This window comes from Elgaria multicarinata, chromosome 1 (assembly GCF_023053635.1).
Source record: "Elgaria multicarinata webbii isolate HBS135686 ecotype San Diego chromosome 1, rElgMul1.1.pri, whole genome shotgun sequence".
NCBI lineage: Eukaryota > Metazoa > Chordata > Lepidosauria > Squamata > Anguidae > Elgaria > Elgaria multicarinata.
Genome location: NC_086171.1, coordinates 104,248,864 through 104,263,566, shown reverse-complemented (window position 1 = coordinate 104,263,566; position 14,703 = coordinate 104,248,864). Strand labels below are relative to the sequence as shown.

At 44.3% G+C, this 14,703-nt stretch overlaps 1 protein-coding gene across 1 annotated transcript in view; it reads right to left on the bottom strand.

The window, feature by feature from the left end:
- Positions 1-14,703, bottom strand: part of AXDND1 (axonemal dynein light chain domain containing 1) — a 66,119-nt gene that overhangs the window by 42,800 nt on the left and 8,616 nt on the right. Inside the window, exons 4-10 of the mRNA XM_063134197.1 lie at positions 14,190-14,298; positions 12,893-12,978; positions 10,071-10,127; positions 9,875-9,983; positions 2,172-2,293; positions 926-1,066; positions 729-833 (exon numbers count right to left, since the gene is read on the bottom strand). Of these exons, the coding sequence (XP_062990267.1) occupies positions 729-833; positions 926-1,066; positions 2,172-2,293; positions 9,875-9,983; positions 10,071-10,127; positions 12,893-12,978; positions 14,190-14,298 (729 nt within the window). The remainder of the gene's footprint in view (positions 1-728; positions 834-925; positions 1,067-2,171; positions 2,294-9,874; positions 9,984-10,070; positions 10,128-12,892; positions 12,979-14,189; positions 14,299-14,703) is intronic.

Here is a 14,703-nt window from a genome sequence, read left to right as displayed (position 1 = left end):
CTCACCTCACTCAGGAGCACCACAACAGATTTTTTAGGTGTGGAGAGCGAGTGTGATTTCCAAAATCTTTCAGTGGAGGGGCAGGGAAATGTACAACAAAGCTGAAGGCCTGCTTTTGAATATATCCAGAATTAAATTAAGGGGGATGCTATATTTTAAGGTGCAACTACTTCTCGTAATAACTGGAAATGAATCCTTGCTTTCCACGTGTTAGGATTGCAGCAGAGGAAGCCTCCTCAGATGAGGAGGAGGCAAACTAACAAGTAGTAGAGGGTGTTTCCTCCCCCACAGCCAGACCAGAGACCGGTGCACAGTTGCAAGAGAGTCATGCAATGGAGGAGGATGCAGGTCCCGTGGAGGAGCCACGGGCCAGTCAGTCGCTTCCTCTGCCTGTCTCTCCTGAGGCTGAGTCTGAGACGGAGCAGAACGCTTTGACTCGCGGCTGGTCACTGAAACCACGGAACATTTCTTGCACTGAGACCTCCAAAATCACGAAGCCCAATCCTGAACTTGAGAAAATATTATTAATTTCATGAAGCCACTTGGCAAAGTGTGTGTGTGTGTGTGTGTGTGTGTGTATTTGGAGGGTGGCTGTTGTTTCTCTAGCCCAATTTTTATATTGTTTAACTAGTCTTATTATTTATTTATTTATTACACTTATATACCTCCCCCATAGCCAGGACTCTCTGAGTGGTTTACAGAAGTCTTCCCTCTAAACTGGAACTCACTTTGCATTCATCTCGGACTCCCGTACTGCCTTTTCCAGCTCCTCATAAGCTTTTTCTGCTTCAACAGTTGCTCTGTGGTCATGTTCTTGGATAGCATTCAGCTGCCTGTATTTGAACATAGCAATACCTTCAGTTTCCTTGTACAATCACAACTTTTATTCACAAAGTTGAATGGAAATACCAATTAAGATTTAGACCTTGCCAGTTGTCCTATAGCTTCTTTGAAATTGAATAACTCATCTGTGATGTGTTTGTCCATTACCCTCTGTGCCATCATTTCTTTGTAGAGAGTCCTCATTTGTCTGGGAATCCGTTCTAGCAACTCAACATATCTTTGTCTGTAAGAGAGAGAGAGAGAGAAGGAGGAAGAGGAGGAGGAAGAGGAAGAGGAGGAGGAGGGGGAAGGAAGAGGAGGAGGAGGAAGGAAGAGGAAGAGGAAGAAGAAGAGGAAGAAGAAGAAGAAGAAGAAGAAGAAGCAACAACATCATCATCATCCTTGGTTAATTATTATTATTATTATTATTATTATTATTATTATTATTATTATTTATATAGCACCATCAATGTACATGGTGCTGTACAGAGTAAAACAATAAATAACAAGACCCTGACGCATAGGCTTACATTCTAATAAAATCATAATAAAACAATAAGGAGGAGAAGAGAATGCACCAAACAGGCAGTATAAAAGTCAGAACAAAATCAAGTTTTAAAAGCTTTAGGAAAAAGAAAAGTTTTTAGCTGAGCTTTAAAAGCTGCGATTGAACTTGGTTAACCCAAACATAGTTGCAAAATGATCATTGAAAGGGAGAATCCTTTCTGAAAATGGTTGGGGAACAAATAATATAGAAGCAACCTTTGCACATAAAGGTTTAACACATTCAGAACACTCAAGACAAGTCTGTACTACACAGTAAAACTAGTTTCGGTTATGCCCTCCCTCAACACCAGAATCCTAGGATTTATACTGCTATATACTGCTATACTGCTATAGAGAATCTATAGGTATTAATTGAACTCTCAGTGCTATCTCACAAAATGAACACCCTAAATTTATTTTGGTAAGTCATGACATTAAACTGGCTCAAAACACATTTCAGTTCATAGAGCAGATATATCCTCAGCAGCTGAGGACAACAGAAAAAAAGAATAAATGCTGGACAGATAATGCTGGACAATCCCTCATTCTGAAGGAACTCCCATCAATTATTTTCTCAGAATTCCTTTCACAAATGATGAAGCTGGATTATGGAGCTGTTGTGTAAGCCACAGAACAGGATCCCGATGGAAGCGGTGTTATAGTGTTATAGTTTTCTGGCAGTGTATCTATGCCACTTATACACAGCTGCAGACATTTCACCCTGTCGTGCTGGCCAAAAATAGCCACATAGACATCTTCTTCTATGAGTAATATTAAAACATGGGTCTGTTTAGATTCCTGACCTGAGCATGGAAAGGAGTTCTCCTCGTTCTGCACAGTCAACGCTGACCTGCCTGATGATCTCATGAAACACTATATTGTAGATGTTCTGTTCCACCTTCAGCACCTCCAGCACATTGTGCATCTTGGGAGAGAGGCAAAAAATAAGTTCAGATCTTTGCAAAACTAGGCAGCAAGGAGTTTACTACACCTTTTGATAAATTAGGAGGAAGAAGATAACAAATTTGAACTACGTTATTTACCCTCACAAGAGGTTTCCCATTTAGAACAAAATGTTAAAGCCATCTTTACTCTACTAGGATTCCTTTTGGAAATAATTCCTGAAAGAGGCCCTGCCGCTGCTGTTTTCACTCCCCAATGGTAGTTCCATTGGAAATGTGATTCCATTACCACTGAATACTCAGCAAAAGTTCTGAGTATCCCAAAGAGCTCAAATTCTTGTTCTGAAATAACTTTTAAACAGACCTTGTTTGAGCTCTAATTTAAGTATGGCTATTTTGTGCCCACGGGTTAAGCCCTGCTGGCTGGTCCCTGACATTCCCACGGTTTCTGCAAGGATCGTTTGGGGTAGTCATTAAAGGATTTTGGAAAAGTCATTAAAAATGTTACACTCAGTAAGAAAGGAAATACCGTATTTCTTTGATTCTAAGACACACTTTCCCCCCCATATAAACATCTCTAAAAACAGGGTGCGTCTTACAATCGCAGGTCGTTAATTATTTCTTAGAATCAAAGCTTTTTTTTTCTGTTGGTGGTACTGAAATTAGTGTGAGTCTTACAATCGAAGAAAAGACAGGTTGCTTACCTGTAACTGTAGTTCTTCGAGTGGTCACTTGTGCAGTCACACATATGGGCTCTGCACCTGCGCGGGGCCAGCTCCGGAAACTTCTATAGCTGAAAACTTTTTAGGCAGGAATCCCTCCCCCACTGTCCACTGAGCATGCTCAGGAGTTCCCGCCTAATCCCCTCAGTTCCTGAAACCGCCTAAACAGTCTCACTGAGGAGAACCACCAGGTGATCAAAAATTTTAATGACACCCTAGTGGGGACGGTGGGAGGGTTGTGTGACTGAACAGATGACCACTCGAAGAACTACAGTTACAGGTAAGCAACCTGTCTTTCTTCTTCGTGGTCTCTGTGCATCACACATATGGGCGATTAACAAGCTGACTTACCGGAGGTGGGTGGTGTCAGTTGGTGGATGAGTACTCATAGAATTGCCGATAAGACGGCACGCCCAAAGGCACAGTCTCTGCACGCCCTGATGTCCAGGCGGTAGTGACTGGCAAAGGTCAGAGGTGTCGACCAGGTAGCCGCTTTGCAGAGGTCTGGTAAAGCGATCCCCTTTTCAAAAGCCGTAGAAGTGGCCACTCCTCTCGTGGAATGAGAGCGCACTTTACCCTCCAACGGGAGGCCAGCGAGTTCATAGGCTAGCTTAATAGTCTGAACCACCCAAGCAGATATTCTCTGCGGAGATGCCTGAAGTCCCTTTTGCCTGCCCCCGTAACAAACAAAAAGTCTTTGGGATCTCCGGAGGGTGGCAGTTCTGGACAGGTAAAAGGCAAGGGCCCGTCTTACGTCCAGGGTATGTAGAGCAGACTCAATAGGGGACGTCGGCGAAGGAAAGAAACTTGGGAGCGTAATGTCCTGTCCAAGATGAAAGGAAGACACAACTTTCGGCAGAAAAGCTGGGTCCGGTCTAAGGACCACCTTGTCAGCGTGAAACACCGTGTATGGTGAGTCTATGCGAAGTGCTGCTAGCTCGGATGCACGCCTAGCAGATGTGACTGCAACAAGGAATGCCACCTTAAAAGTTAGTAGCCGCAAGTCCGTCCTTGCTAAAGGTTCAAAGGACTTGGCAGACAGTGCCTTGAGCACCACCGAGAGGCTCCATTGAGGGACAAAGGAACGAACTGTTGGGATGGTGCTTTTCATGCCCTTCATGAACCGCTTTGTCAAAGGGTGTGTGAAGACCAAACAGTCCTGAATCCAATGGTGTGAAGCAGAGATTGCTGCTAAATAAACTCTAAGTGATGAGAACTTAAGTCCTTTTTAAAATAAAGAATAAAGAAAGGAAAGCACTGTTGCTATTGGTGCTGAAAACGGGTTCTCGTTTCTACTGAGAGCAAAGGCAGAAAATGCTGTCCATTTTTGCATATGACCTTCTAGTAGTTGGTTTCCTAGCTGCTAGGATAATGTTCCATATGTCAGTAGGCAGCGGTTGGTTGTCTAACGTTGCCTTATCCTCCAAGCTGTTAGGTTTAGGGACTGGACATCCGGATGGAAGATGAGTCCCTTCCCCTTCGATATGAGGTTGTGGCATTGGGGCAGTCTGATAAACTCCGCTGAGGACAGTTTGAGTAGCAGAGTGAACCACGGCTGCCTTGGCCACCAAGGCGCTACTAAGATGGCGTTGGCGTTGTCGCTGCGCAGCTTTATAATAACTCTTGAGAGGAGTGGTATGGGGGGAAACAGGTACAGGAGCTGTCCTGTCCACATCCTCTCGAAGGCGTCTCCTAGAGATGCTGCCCCGTGGCCCGCCCACGTGCAGTATTGGCTGCAGATGGCGTTCTCTGGTGAGGCAAATAAATCTATTACAGGCTGTCCCCATGCCTGAAAGATCATGTCCAGAACAGTGTCTTTCATCTGCCACTCGTGCGTATCCACAAAGGTGCGGCTGAGGTCGTCTGCCAGGATATTGTCCTGGCCTGCGATATGAATGGCAGACAAAGTCATGTCGTGGGCAATTGCCCAATGCCAAATGTCCAGAGTGAGGGAGATCAGGTCCATAGACCTCGTTCCACCTTGCTTGTTTATATGCCAGACAGCAGCCATATTGTTTGTATGGATCTGGATTACATGACCCGATAAGGTCTGCTGAAAGGCATACAGAGCTTTTTGGATAGCCATCAACTCCAAGACGTTGATGTGTCTTTTCCTGTCGAGGGAGCTCCAGCGCTCCTGGATGGTTAGATCCCCGCAGTGGGCTCCCCAGCCCAATAGGGATGTGTCTGTCATTAGATGTTGTGATGGTATTAGGGGTTTGAAGTCCAAGCCTTGTGTGATGTTGGACAAATCCGTCCACCAAAGGAGCGTGTCCTTTATTTTGGCAGGGAGCGACAATTTCACTCGATGAGCGTCCAATGTATTGTCGTACTCCCGCAGAAGCCACAACTGGAGAGGTCTCATGTGCAGACGCGCCCAAGGGACAACGTTGACCGTCGCTGCCATGAAACCAAATAACCTTTGCAGCTGGAAGGCAGAGGTGATTTTAGAGCGGAAGAGTTTAATTGCAAGTTTAATTAACGTATTAGCTCTATCCTCTGGAAGGAAAGCCCTGGAGCGGGTTGAGTCCAGAATTGCTCCAAGGAATTTTTTTTATTATTTTATTGGTTGAAAATTTGATTTTTCTTTGTTGATGCAAAGGCCTAATTTGTTGAGGAGGTTGATGGTGAGGTGGGTATTACGGGCGGCTTCCTGCTCCGTATTAGCCACTATCAGCCAATCGTCCAAGTAGGGGTAGATCTCTACCCCTCGAGTCCTCAGAAAGGCGCAAACTGGTGCCATACACTTTGTGAAGACTCGGGGGGCAGTAGAAAGCCCAAAAAGAAGCACTTTGAATTGGAAAACGTCTTCCCCCACTATGAACCTGAGGTATTGGCGATGATTGGGATAGATAGAAACATGAAAATATGCATCCTTAAGGTCGATAGACGTGAACCAATCCCCTTGGGAGAGGAAAGGTAGGATGCTTGCTAAAGAGTTCATCCAGAATTTTTTAGGGTTGATGAACTTGTTTAGCTCCCTGAGGTCCAAAATAGGTCTCAGCCCCCCATCCCGTTTCGGAACCGTAAAGTAACAGGAGTAAAAACCGCCTCCCAATGCGCAAGTTGGTAATCATTCTATGGCACCCTTCTCTAAAAGAGACGTAGTCTCTTGCAACAGAGCGTCTGTAGGTGGTGAGAACCTTGCGGTTCCGAGGGGAGGGGGGGTGGAGAACTCTATTTTGTAGCCCCGAGATATGATGTTAAGGACCCATGTGTCAGATGTAATAGAGGTCCAATTGCAGAAAAAAGGGGCAAGGATGTCACCAAACTTAGGTGTTAGGCTGTTTGGTGTGTGGCAGTCAAAGACGCCGTCTTTGATTTGGGTCAGGCTTGCTCTTGTTTTGCTTGAACCGTCCCGGATACTGTTGCCTCCTGTACTGACCCTGAGGTTGGCACATAGTGGGGCGGTCTTGCAGTTGGAATTGCTGCTGCCTTGGTTGGAACTGCTGCTGCGTTCTCGGCCAGCGTCTCTGGCGGAATGGTCTCTGGAGCTGTTGTTGCTGCTGACCAATCCCCATTTTCTTAGCCATATTTTTGGCTTTCTGGATGCTCTCCATAGACTCGTCCGTGGAAGAGTGGAAGAGACCTTCCCCGTCAAAGGGAAGGTCCTCTATCCGGGTGCGCGGTTCCTGAGATAGTCCTGCGGACCTGAGCCACGCATGTCGTCTCAACGCGATGGAGGCTACCATTGCTTTTGAAGCACAGTCAGTGGCATGCCTCGCTGTGTTAAGCTGTTGACGTGGCAGCCTCATAGCTTCTGTGTAAAAAACATTTGATAGTTCTCTTTGATTGTCTGGCAGATATCCAGAAAGAGATGCCATTTTTCCCCATAAAAAGGACTGATATTTTGCCATGGTGGCTTGGTAGTTGTGTACTCTTAGTGACAAAGATGTGGAAGAATAAATTCTTCTTCCCAGGCCGTCCAGTCTCCGACCTTCCTTGTCAACCGGAGCATTATGTTTTCTTTGAGTGCGTCCTTGGGATGCCTCAACTATGATTGAATTAGGTTTGGGGTGGGTGAAAACGAACGGCGCTGTCTTTTGTTGGATTTTGTAGATGTTATCTAACTTCCTCGACGTTGGTGGCATAGAGGAGGGCATTTTCCACGACTGTTGGGCTGTGCGTAATAGCACGGGTAAGTATGGAATTGCCGCTGGGGTAGATGACTCACAATATAAGTCGTCGTAAACAGGGTCATTTAACTTCTCTATTGGCTGAGAAGTTTCGATCCCCAGGGACCTCGCCATTCTTTGCACTTAATCAGTGAAATGGGTCAAGTCCTCAGAAGGGGAGATTACATCTGTCGCTACCACCAAATCATCCGGTGAAGGGATTGATGGTGGAGGTGATGATTCCTGAGAGGAATCTGATCGATATTCATCATCAGAGGGCTCATCCAATGCACTTCCTCTCGTTCTAGCCGCGGGCAAAGCTTGCAGAGCCTGCGACGGTACCGACGTTGTCGGTGCCGTAGTTTGCACCCGTTGCGGTGGAGGCCTCGGTACCGAGGGCTGCGGCCACGGTAGCATAGTGGCAGCATCTTCTGCGGGTGGAGGGCGGGAAACTGTCTCTGATGGAGGTTGCCGGAAACGCGGGTACGGAGCGTAATGTTCCTGGTAATAATAAGTCTTGCTGCCGTCTATGCCTCCAATCCTCGTAGTAGCAAGGAGGATACTGCGGAGGATGCCAATACTGACTAGAATGAATCGAAGTCGGTGAACGGTCTCGGTTGTAGTCATATGGTGATACTGGACAGTACCGACGGCCGTTGGTATCGGGAGGTGGCATATCTCGGTACCGATGCGTGTCGGTATCAAAGTCTCGGTACCGATGCGTGTCGGTATCGAAGTCTCGGTACCGATGTGTGTCAGTATCGAATCTCGGTCGTGATTCATGTTCTTGTCGGTACCGATGTCCATTGGTACCGATAGGTGGTTGTTGGCTTTGGCAGTATCGAGGAGAGGTAGGACCCTCTTCCACCAATGTCGGATCTAGTGAGGAGCCTCTAATTTCTCCTTCCGAGATTGATGCCCTTAAACTTGCCTCCTCGGCCAGTATCGTGATGATATTGAAGGACGGTACCGGGGAAGCTATTATTTGCTCTGTTCATAGCAGCATCAAGGCCGGCGGTGAAGACGGAGTCGCCCGTCTTGGTATTGAGAAGGCTCTCGGTACCGAGAGTGTCGGTATCGGACTTGCCGATATTGGAGGTGTTTTCTGTAGGGAAAGCCTCGATATCGGGCTTCTCGGTGCCTTAGGGCGCTTCGGTACCGAAGTCGTCGGTACCGGAGTCCTCGGTATCGACGGATTTGACTTTGTCGATTTTTTCTTTCCCTCCTTTGATTTTAGTTTGCTTTTCTTCCGTTGGGGTTCTTCAGACCCAACGTGGTCTCTCACTCTCTTAGAGATTTTCCTGGCCGCTTTTGACGAGGCGGAAAGAGAGGAGGAGGGGGGAACCAATAAGGCATCACTCCGTGATGGAGGAGGTTGGGGCACATCCATTGTATTGGGAGATTTGGAGCGTCGAGACGTACTCGGTTTCTCCACTGCCTCCAACGCCTTTTCCCAAAGTAACGCCTGAAGGCGATCAGATCGGTTCTTCCTGGTTTGCCTCGAGAATTTCAGGCAAAAACAACAGGACTCGACGACATGCATCTACCCCAAGCACAGCAAACACCGGGAATGTCTGTCGATTTGGGATATCTTCTGCCCACAACCGGAGCACTTTTTGAAGAGGCCTTGTAGTGCCATAGGCACCAAGGCTGAGGTAACGAACAACAAGTATTTTTTTTTAATATATATAACTAGATAGGAAAAGATTAGAAAACTGTAGAGGTAAGAAAAAGGATGAAAAATAGTATTATTCAGCTAGGTAAAAAAATGATACCAAACAGAGAAGTCTCTAAATGCTGTTGACCCTACAAGCGGTTGAAGACAACTGAGGGGATTAGGCGGGAACCCCTGAGCATGCTCAGTGGACGGTAGGGGAGGGGTTCCCACCTAAAAGAATTTCAGCTATAGAAGTTTCCGAACCTGGCCCCGCGCAGGCGCAGAGCCCATATTTGTGATGCACAGAGACCACGAAGAAGAACACAGTAATTGGCCCTGCCAGCAAATTTCTGGCCCTGCCTTATTTGCTGCAAGGGATTTTAGGGACAGCCATTCAAAACACAAAATGTTGTAGGAGTGAGGGAAAGCAAAGGCGGAGTAACTACATCAAAAAGATCTATAATCTTTTTGATAAGATCTATAACCTTATCAAAAAGCAGAACAATTACCACAATAATAACCAGGTAGGTAATTCAACCTGCTGCCCTTGTTCTTCCACCTATCAGAATTTATATAATAAGCTTTGTGGAGCACAATCTTTCTTGCTTGTTTATGTTACTATTTTAAAGTGTTTTGTACACTGTGGGTGGTGTAAAAAAAATGGCAACAACAGTCATCAGTCTGACGAACTTCCAAAACGTAACTAGCCCAGGAAGAAGAAGGGTAGGCACACTGCAAGTGGCCTCTTTTAAGCACAGCCCTGCTCTGAAGGTCTTCTTTATACCTCACGTTGCCTACCGAAAATGGTGAAGACTGAGGCCAGATCTACACCAAGCAGGATACAACACTTTGAAAACGGTATATGGAGTGTGTCCTGGGCCCCAAGAGGTGTCAATACCATTATAAACCGTTTTAAAGCAATAGTGTAGATCCTGTGTGAAATAGGATTTTAACACTGTCACCCTATGCATGTCTACCTGGGAGTAGTACCTGACCTGCCATCAACTGCAAATTTTCATTCAATATGGCTACCTGTCCACAGTAAGCATGGTAGATTTAACTGGACATGTCCAGTATTGGGGGTAATGAAACTGGATTAGGAAGAATTACCTGTGAAAGCCCTTTGACTCCAACATCCTCATTATCTACCCCAGCCTTTTCTAACATGCTGTCCATCACCTTCATCAGTTGGAGGACCTCCAGCCTCCCAGATGGCTTCCTAACGGAAAGAATAGAGAACCGAAGGAATATGCGACTAATTTCTATAGCATATAATTCAAAAGCATTTTGATTCAGTGTGACTCACATGGATGGGAAAACTCGTAGCCTGTTTTCCTCGTCTTCAAGTAGAGTTGTGAATTTACTGCAATAGATAAAAAATAATTAAACTGCTTTTGGGCTGTAGAATTCAACAGTCCTCTTTTTAAAAAATGTTTAACATGTTTAATGCTGCTAGCTATAAAAATGTAAAAAGACTTCTACTTCATATATTTGACCGTAATATACAGACATTAATGAACAATTAATAATAGATTATGCAGTTTGAATTTTATTAAAATTCTGTCAGCCAGTGACAAACCTACAGTGATTCAGAGAAGATTAAACATTTTGTTTCCAATATCTACAGAAAACATAAATACTAACCCTAGAAGTCTTATTGGATTAGCTGGAACCACTTTAATAGCTGTATTTAGTTTAATTTCAAAAGACAGGGTATTAGTTAAAAAAATACACATCTCTTTTTTTATTTTTTTATTTAAATTTGGGAATTTTGAAATACATTGGATGAACATTAAATATGAGCAATTCTATTACAGACTGCTGATTAATTAAATTTATAAGATTACTAGGAGGAGGGCTTTCTCCGCTGTGGTACCCCGGCTGTGGAACGAGCTCCCCAGAGACTTCATGGGCTTTAGCTGGTTTGAACTTTCCGTTTTTAAGTGAGGCCTCATGCTATCACATAAGGACTGATATGCTTCCAATGCTAGTTTTATATTGGAGTCAGGAGCTAAGATTATATTTTGCAAAGATATGCCTAGTGCTGAGTTTTGGAAGTCTTTGACCTTATTTACTTTAACTTTTTGCCATTTCAGTCTCCTCTCGCCTGTATTTCCAGATTCTGTGCTAACCAATGATCTGTAGGGGATGCTTTCCTCATATTGGACTTAGCGGCTATTTTCAGTGCTATGGGCTGATGGTCACTATCACTATTCAGAGGAGGGCAACCAGGATGATCAGGGGTCTGGAAACAAAGCCCTATGAAGAGAGACTGAAAGAACTGGGCATGTTTAGCCTAGAGAAGAGAAGATGGAGGGGAGGCATGATAGCACTCTTTAAATACTTAAAAGGTTGTCACACAGAGGAAGGCCAGGATCTCTTCTTGATCCTCCCAGAGTGCAGGACACGGAATAACGGGCTCAAGTTAAAGGAAGCCAGATTCCAGCTGGACATCAGAAAAAACTTCCCGACTGTTAGAGCAGTACTACAATGGAATCAGTTACCTAGGGAGGTTGTGGGCTCTCCCACACTAGAGGCCTTCAAGAGGCAGCTGGACAACCACCTGTCAGAGATGCTTTAGGGTGGATTCCTGCGTTGAGCAGGAGGTTGGACTCGATGGCCTTGTAGGCCCCTTCCAACTCTGCTATTCTATGATTCTATGATTCTACTAGATCAGGGATACCTAAATGGTAGCCAGCCAGCAAAATCCTGTACAGCACCATGTACATTGATGGTGCTATATAAATAAATAAATAATAATAATAATAATAATAATAATAATAATAATAACAACAACACAGATTTCTGGTCTCAGTCAATCAACCGTAGTAAAAAGCTTGCCTATAGCCTCACTTGCTCACATCTCTCTTCTAGATTTTTAAAAATCTAATGCTAAATTTTACAACTTCATTATACTGCCTGACCATCCACGAGGAACTCAGTTTGTGTACAACAATACAGTTTCTCTCCCTGTATCCCAGCTGATAATATGGATGTTGGCCATCACCAAGCTAAATCCGATCATGGCTGAAGTATAATTTATTTATTTATTTATTACATTTCTATGCCGCCCAATAGCCGGAGCTCTCTGGGCAGTTCACAAAAATTAAAAACATTCGAAGTATAAAACAACAGTATAAAACCATAATATAAAATACAATATAAAAGCTCAAGCAGATAAAAACAGCAGCAATGCAAAATTACAAATTAAAAACACCAAGTTAAAATTTATTTATAGACTCTTAAAATGCTGGGAGAATAAAAAGGTCTTCACCTGGCTTCTAAAAGCATATCATGTAGGTGCCAAGCGAACCTCCCTAGGGAGCTCATTCCACAGCCAGGGTGCCACAGCAGAGAAGGCCCTCCTCCTGGTAGCCACCTGCCTCATTCCCTTTGGCAGGGGCTCATGGAGAAGGACCCCTGAGGATGACCTTAGGGTCTGGGCAGATATATACGGGAGGAGGCGTTCCTTCAGATAGCCTGGCCCCAAGCCATTTAGGGCTTTAAATGTTAATACCAGCACTTTGAATCGGGCCCGGACCAGGACTAAAGAGTGTTGAACTCAGCAAAATCTTATATAAGAATATTGAGTGATATTACTCGAGATCTACCGGATCGATATTGCTCATTTTTGTTTTAAACTGAGCTTGAGCAGTGTAGACGTGTGTAAAAAGTTTAAAGTTCAAAGCTCAAGCTTTATCAGCAATTAATTTCCTCCAAGCCAATCAGGCAAGGCAGCCCTACTCAGCCAGCACAAAGGCAGGCTGTGAGTCACCATCTGCGGCCCTGGGCCCAGGGCTACAGATGGGCAGTTGGGCTGTCACTGTCAGCAGAGAGAGGGAAGTGGATGGACTCAGCCAATAGAGGGGCATGAGGGAGGTGCCTCGCTGCAGGCAAATTTCGGAGGAGGATTTGCTATGAATGAGTGACATTTGCATTATTCATGAGCCCCTCTGTGATAAGGACCAAGACTACTAGCACCCACGGTAACTTTACGCTAGTTCTTAGCAAGGTTGTTCATAAATTTCCTCCTGCCTATATTCAAATGCTCTCGGCCTTGTCACTTTCTCCCACTTAGTAGATGCAGCATAGGACATTAACAATTAATAGTAGTACAATAGCACTCACTCGTCGTAATACTCCAAACCCAGGACACTTCTGTTTTTTACCATATGAAATTCCTCTGGAACAAGGGTGTCTGCTATAGTTGCTGGCTAAAAGGAGAACAGAAAGGGCAAACTTTAAAAGCTGCTAGTTTGAGACATAAAGGCGTAGAGCCTTTGCAAATATTCCCAAAGAGGATATTTGGATTTTGTTTTTACACAAAGATCCCCCTTGCTGCTATTCCTTAAACGTGGCTTGTTGCCTAGTAAGATAGCCAAACTTACAAGCAAAACCACTGCTAAGCTTCTAGAATAGAGACCCCTGAAAGTATGAATGGAGACGCCCTGCTAAGACCTACTTGCCTGTCACCTTCCAAGGAAAGGGGCTGGAGATGCAGGGAAATGGCCTTAACTATAATCTGCTCAATGCAGATTTTAAAAAAATAACCGTGGTTAGCATACACCATGGTTCACACAGCCACTTCAAACCATGGTCTGCAATGAGTAGACCATGGTTAAAGCAGTTTCCCCACAGCCTCCTTGCAGCAAATCCTGAACCACTGTTTAAGTATGCAGATGTAATGTGGAACCTCATAGAAGGAAAAACAAACTGTGGGTAACTCCTACATCTGCACAGGGCCACTCAGGGAAATCAGCTGGTAAATGCTTTTTAACAGATTTTAAAAAAAAACGAAGCAAGATAAACAGGCACTTAAAGTTCCCAGTGTCATCTGAGACTTTCTGTGGATTTGGGTACAGAAAGTGGCTACCTGTAGAAAACCTGTAGAAAATGAGTAAATTAGGGTGACCATATGAAAAGGAGGACAGGGCTCCTATATCTTTAAAGTTGTATAGAAAAGGGAATTTCAGCGTGTCATTTGAATGCATGTAGCACCTGGTGAAATTTTGTCTTCATCATAATAGTTAAAGCTGCAGGAGTCCTGCCCTCTTGACCAGATACAAAAGAGAGGAGGGCACCTGCAGCATTAACTATTGTGATGAAGAGGGAATTTCACCAGATGCTGTATACATACAAATGACACCTGCTGAAAATCCCTTTTCTCTTCAACTGTTAAAGATACAGGAGCCTTGTCCTCCTTTTCATATGGTCACCCTACAGTAAATATAAATTCCTTATTGTCAATTTTCACTGCGTATTCATACTTTAAAATATTCTTTTTTGCATCTATACAATCCTCAACAGAAGCCCAATGCTCAATTCAAACTCCATCTTACCTCTCCATGCTTTGAGAGAATTGGCAAAGCCTTACTCCTGCGCTTACTGTTACCAGTGCTTTGACTGAGAGACGGATTCAACTCACATGTTTAGTCACAACAGCTTCCTGCTCCAAAGTCTTGTGAGGTACGGGAGTTGGTGGAGGATTCTTTGCCTCTTTTTCAGCAACAACATCATACAGAAAAGAGACATCCCTTAATAAATACAAGGAAAACAATCAAGTCAGTTGGGAAAGTACAACAGAGCCATTTACATGCTCCATTGCTCCACTTTTTACTTTGTTTTTTTTTATTCTGGTTCTATTCTGTTGTTGTTTGGGTTCATACACTATGTATTATTATGGTTTTTTATATTGCACGGTTTTAGGTTTTATTTTTGTGAATTCCAAGAGAGCTTCAGCTGTTGGGTGGCATAGGAATGTAATAAATTCTTCACTGTGCTGCTGTCCCCTTTCATCTGGAATCATATGGCTCTAAACAACTGATGATCCACAAACAAGTTCTGCATAATTTCAGCACTGTAATTGGTTGGTTAATCTTGGCTTTATTATTTTGAATCAAATCTCTTACCTGCAGCTATAACCATCACGTTCTCTCTTA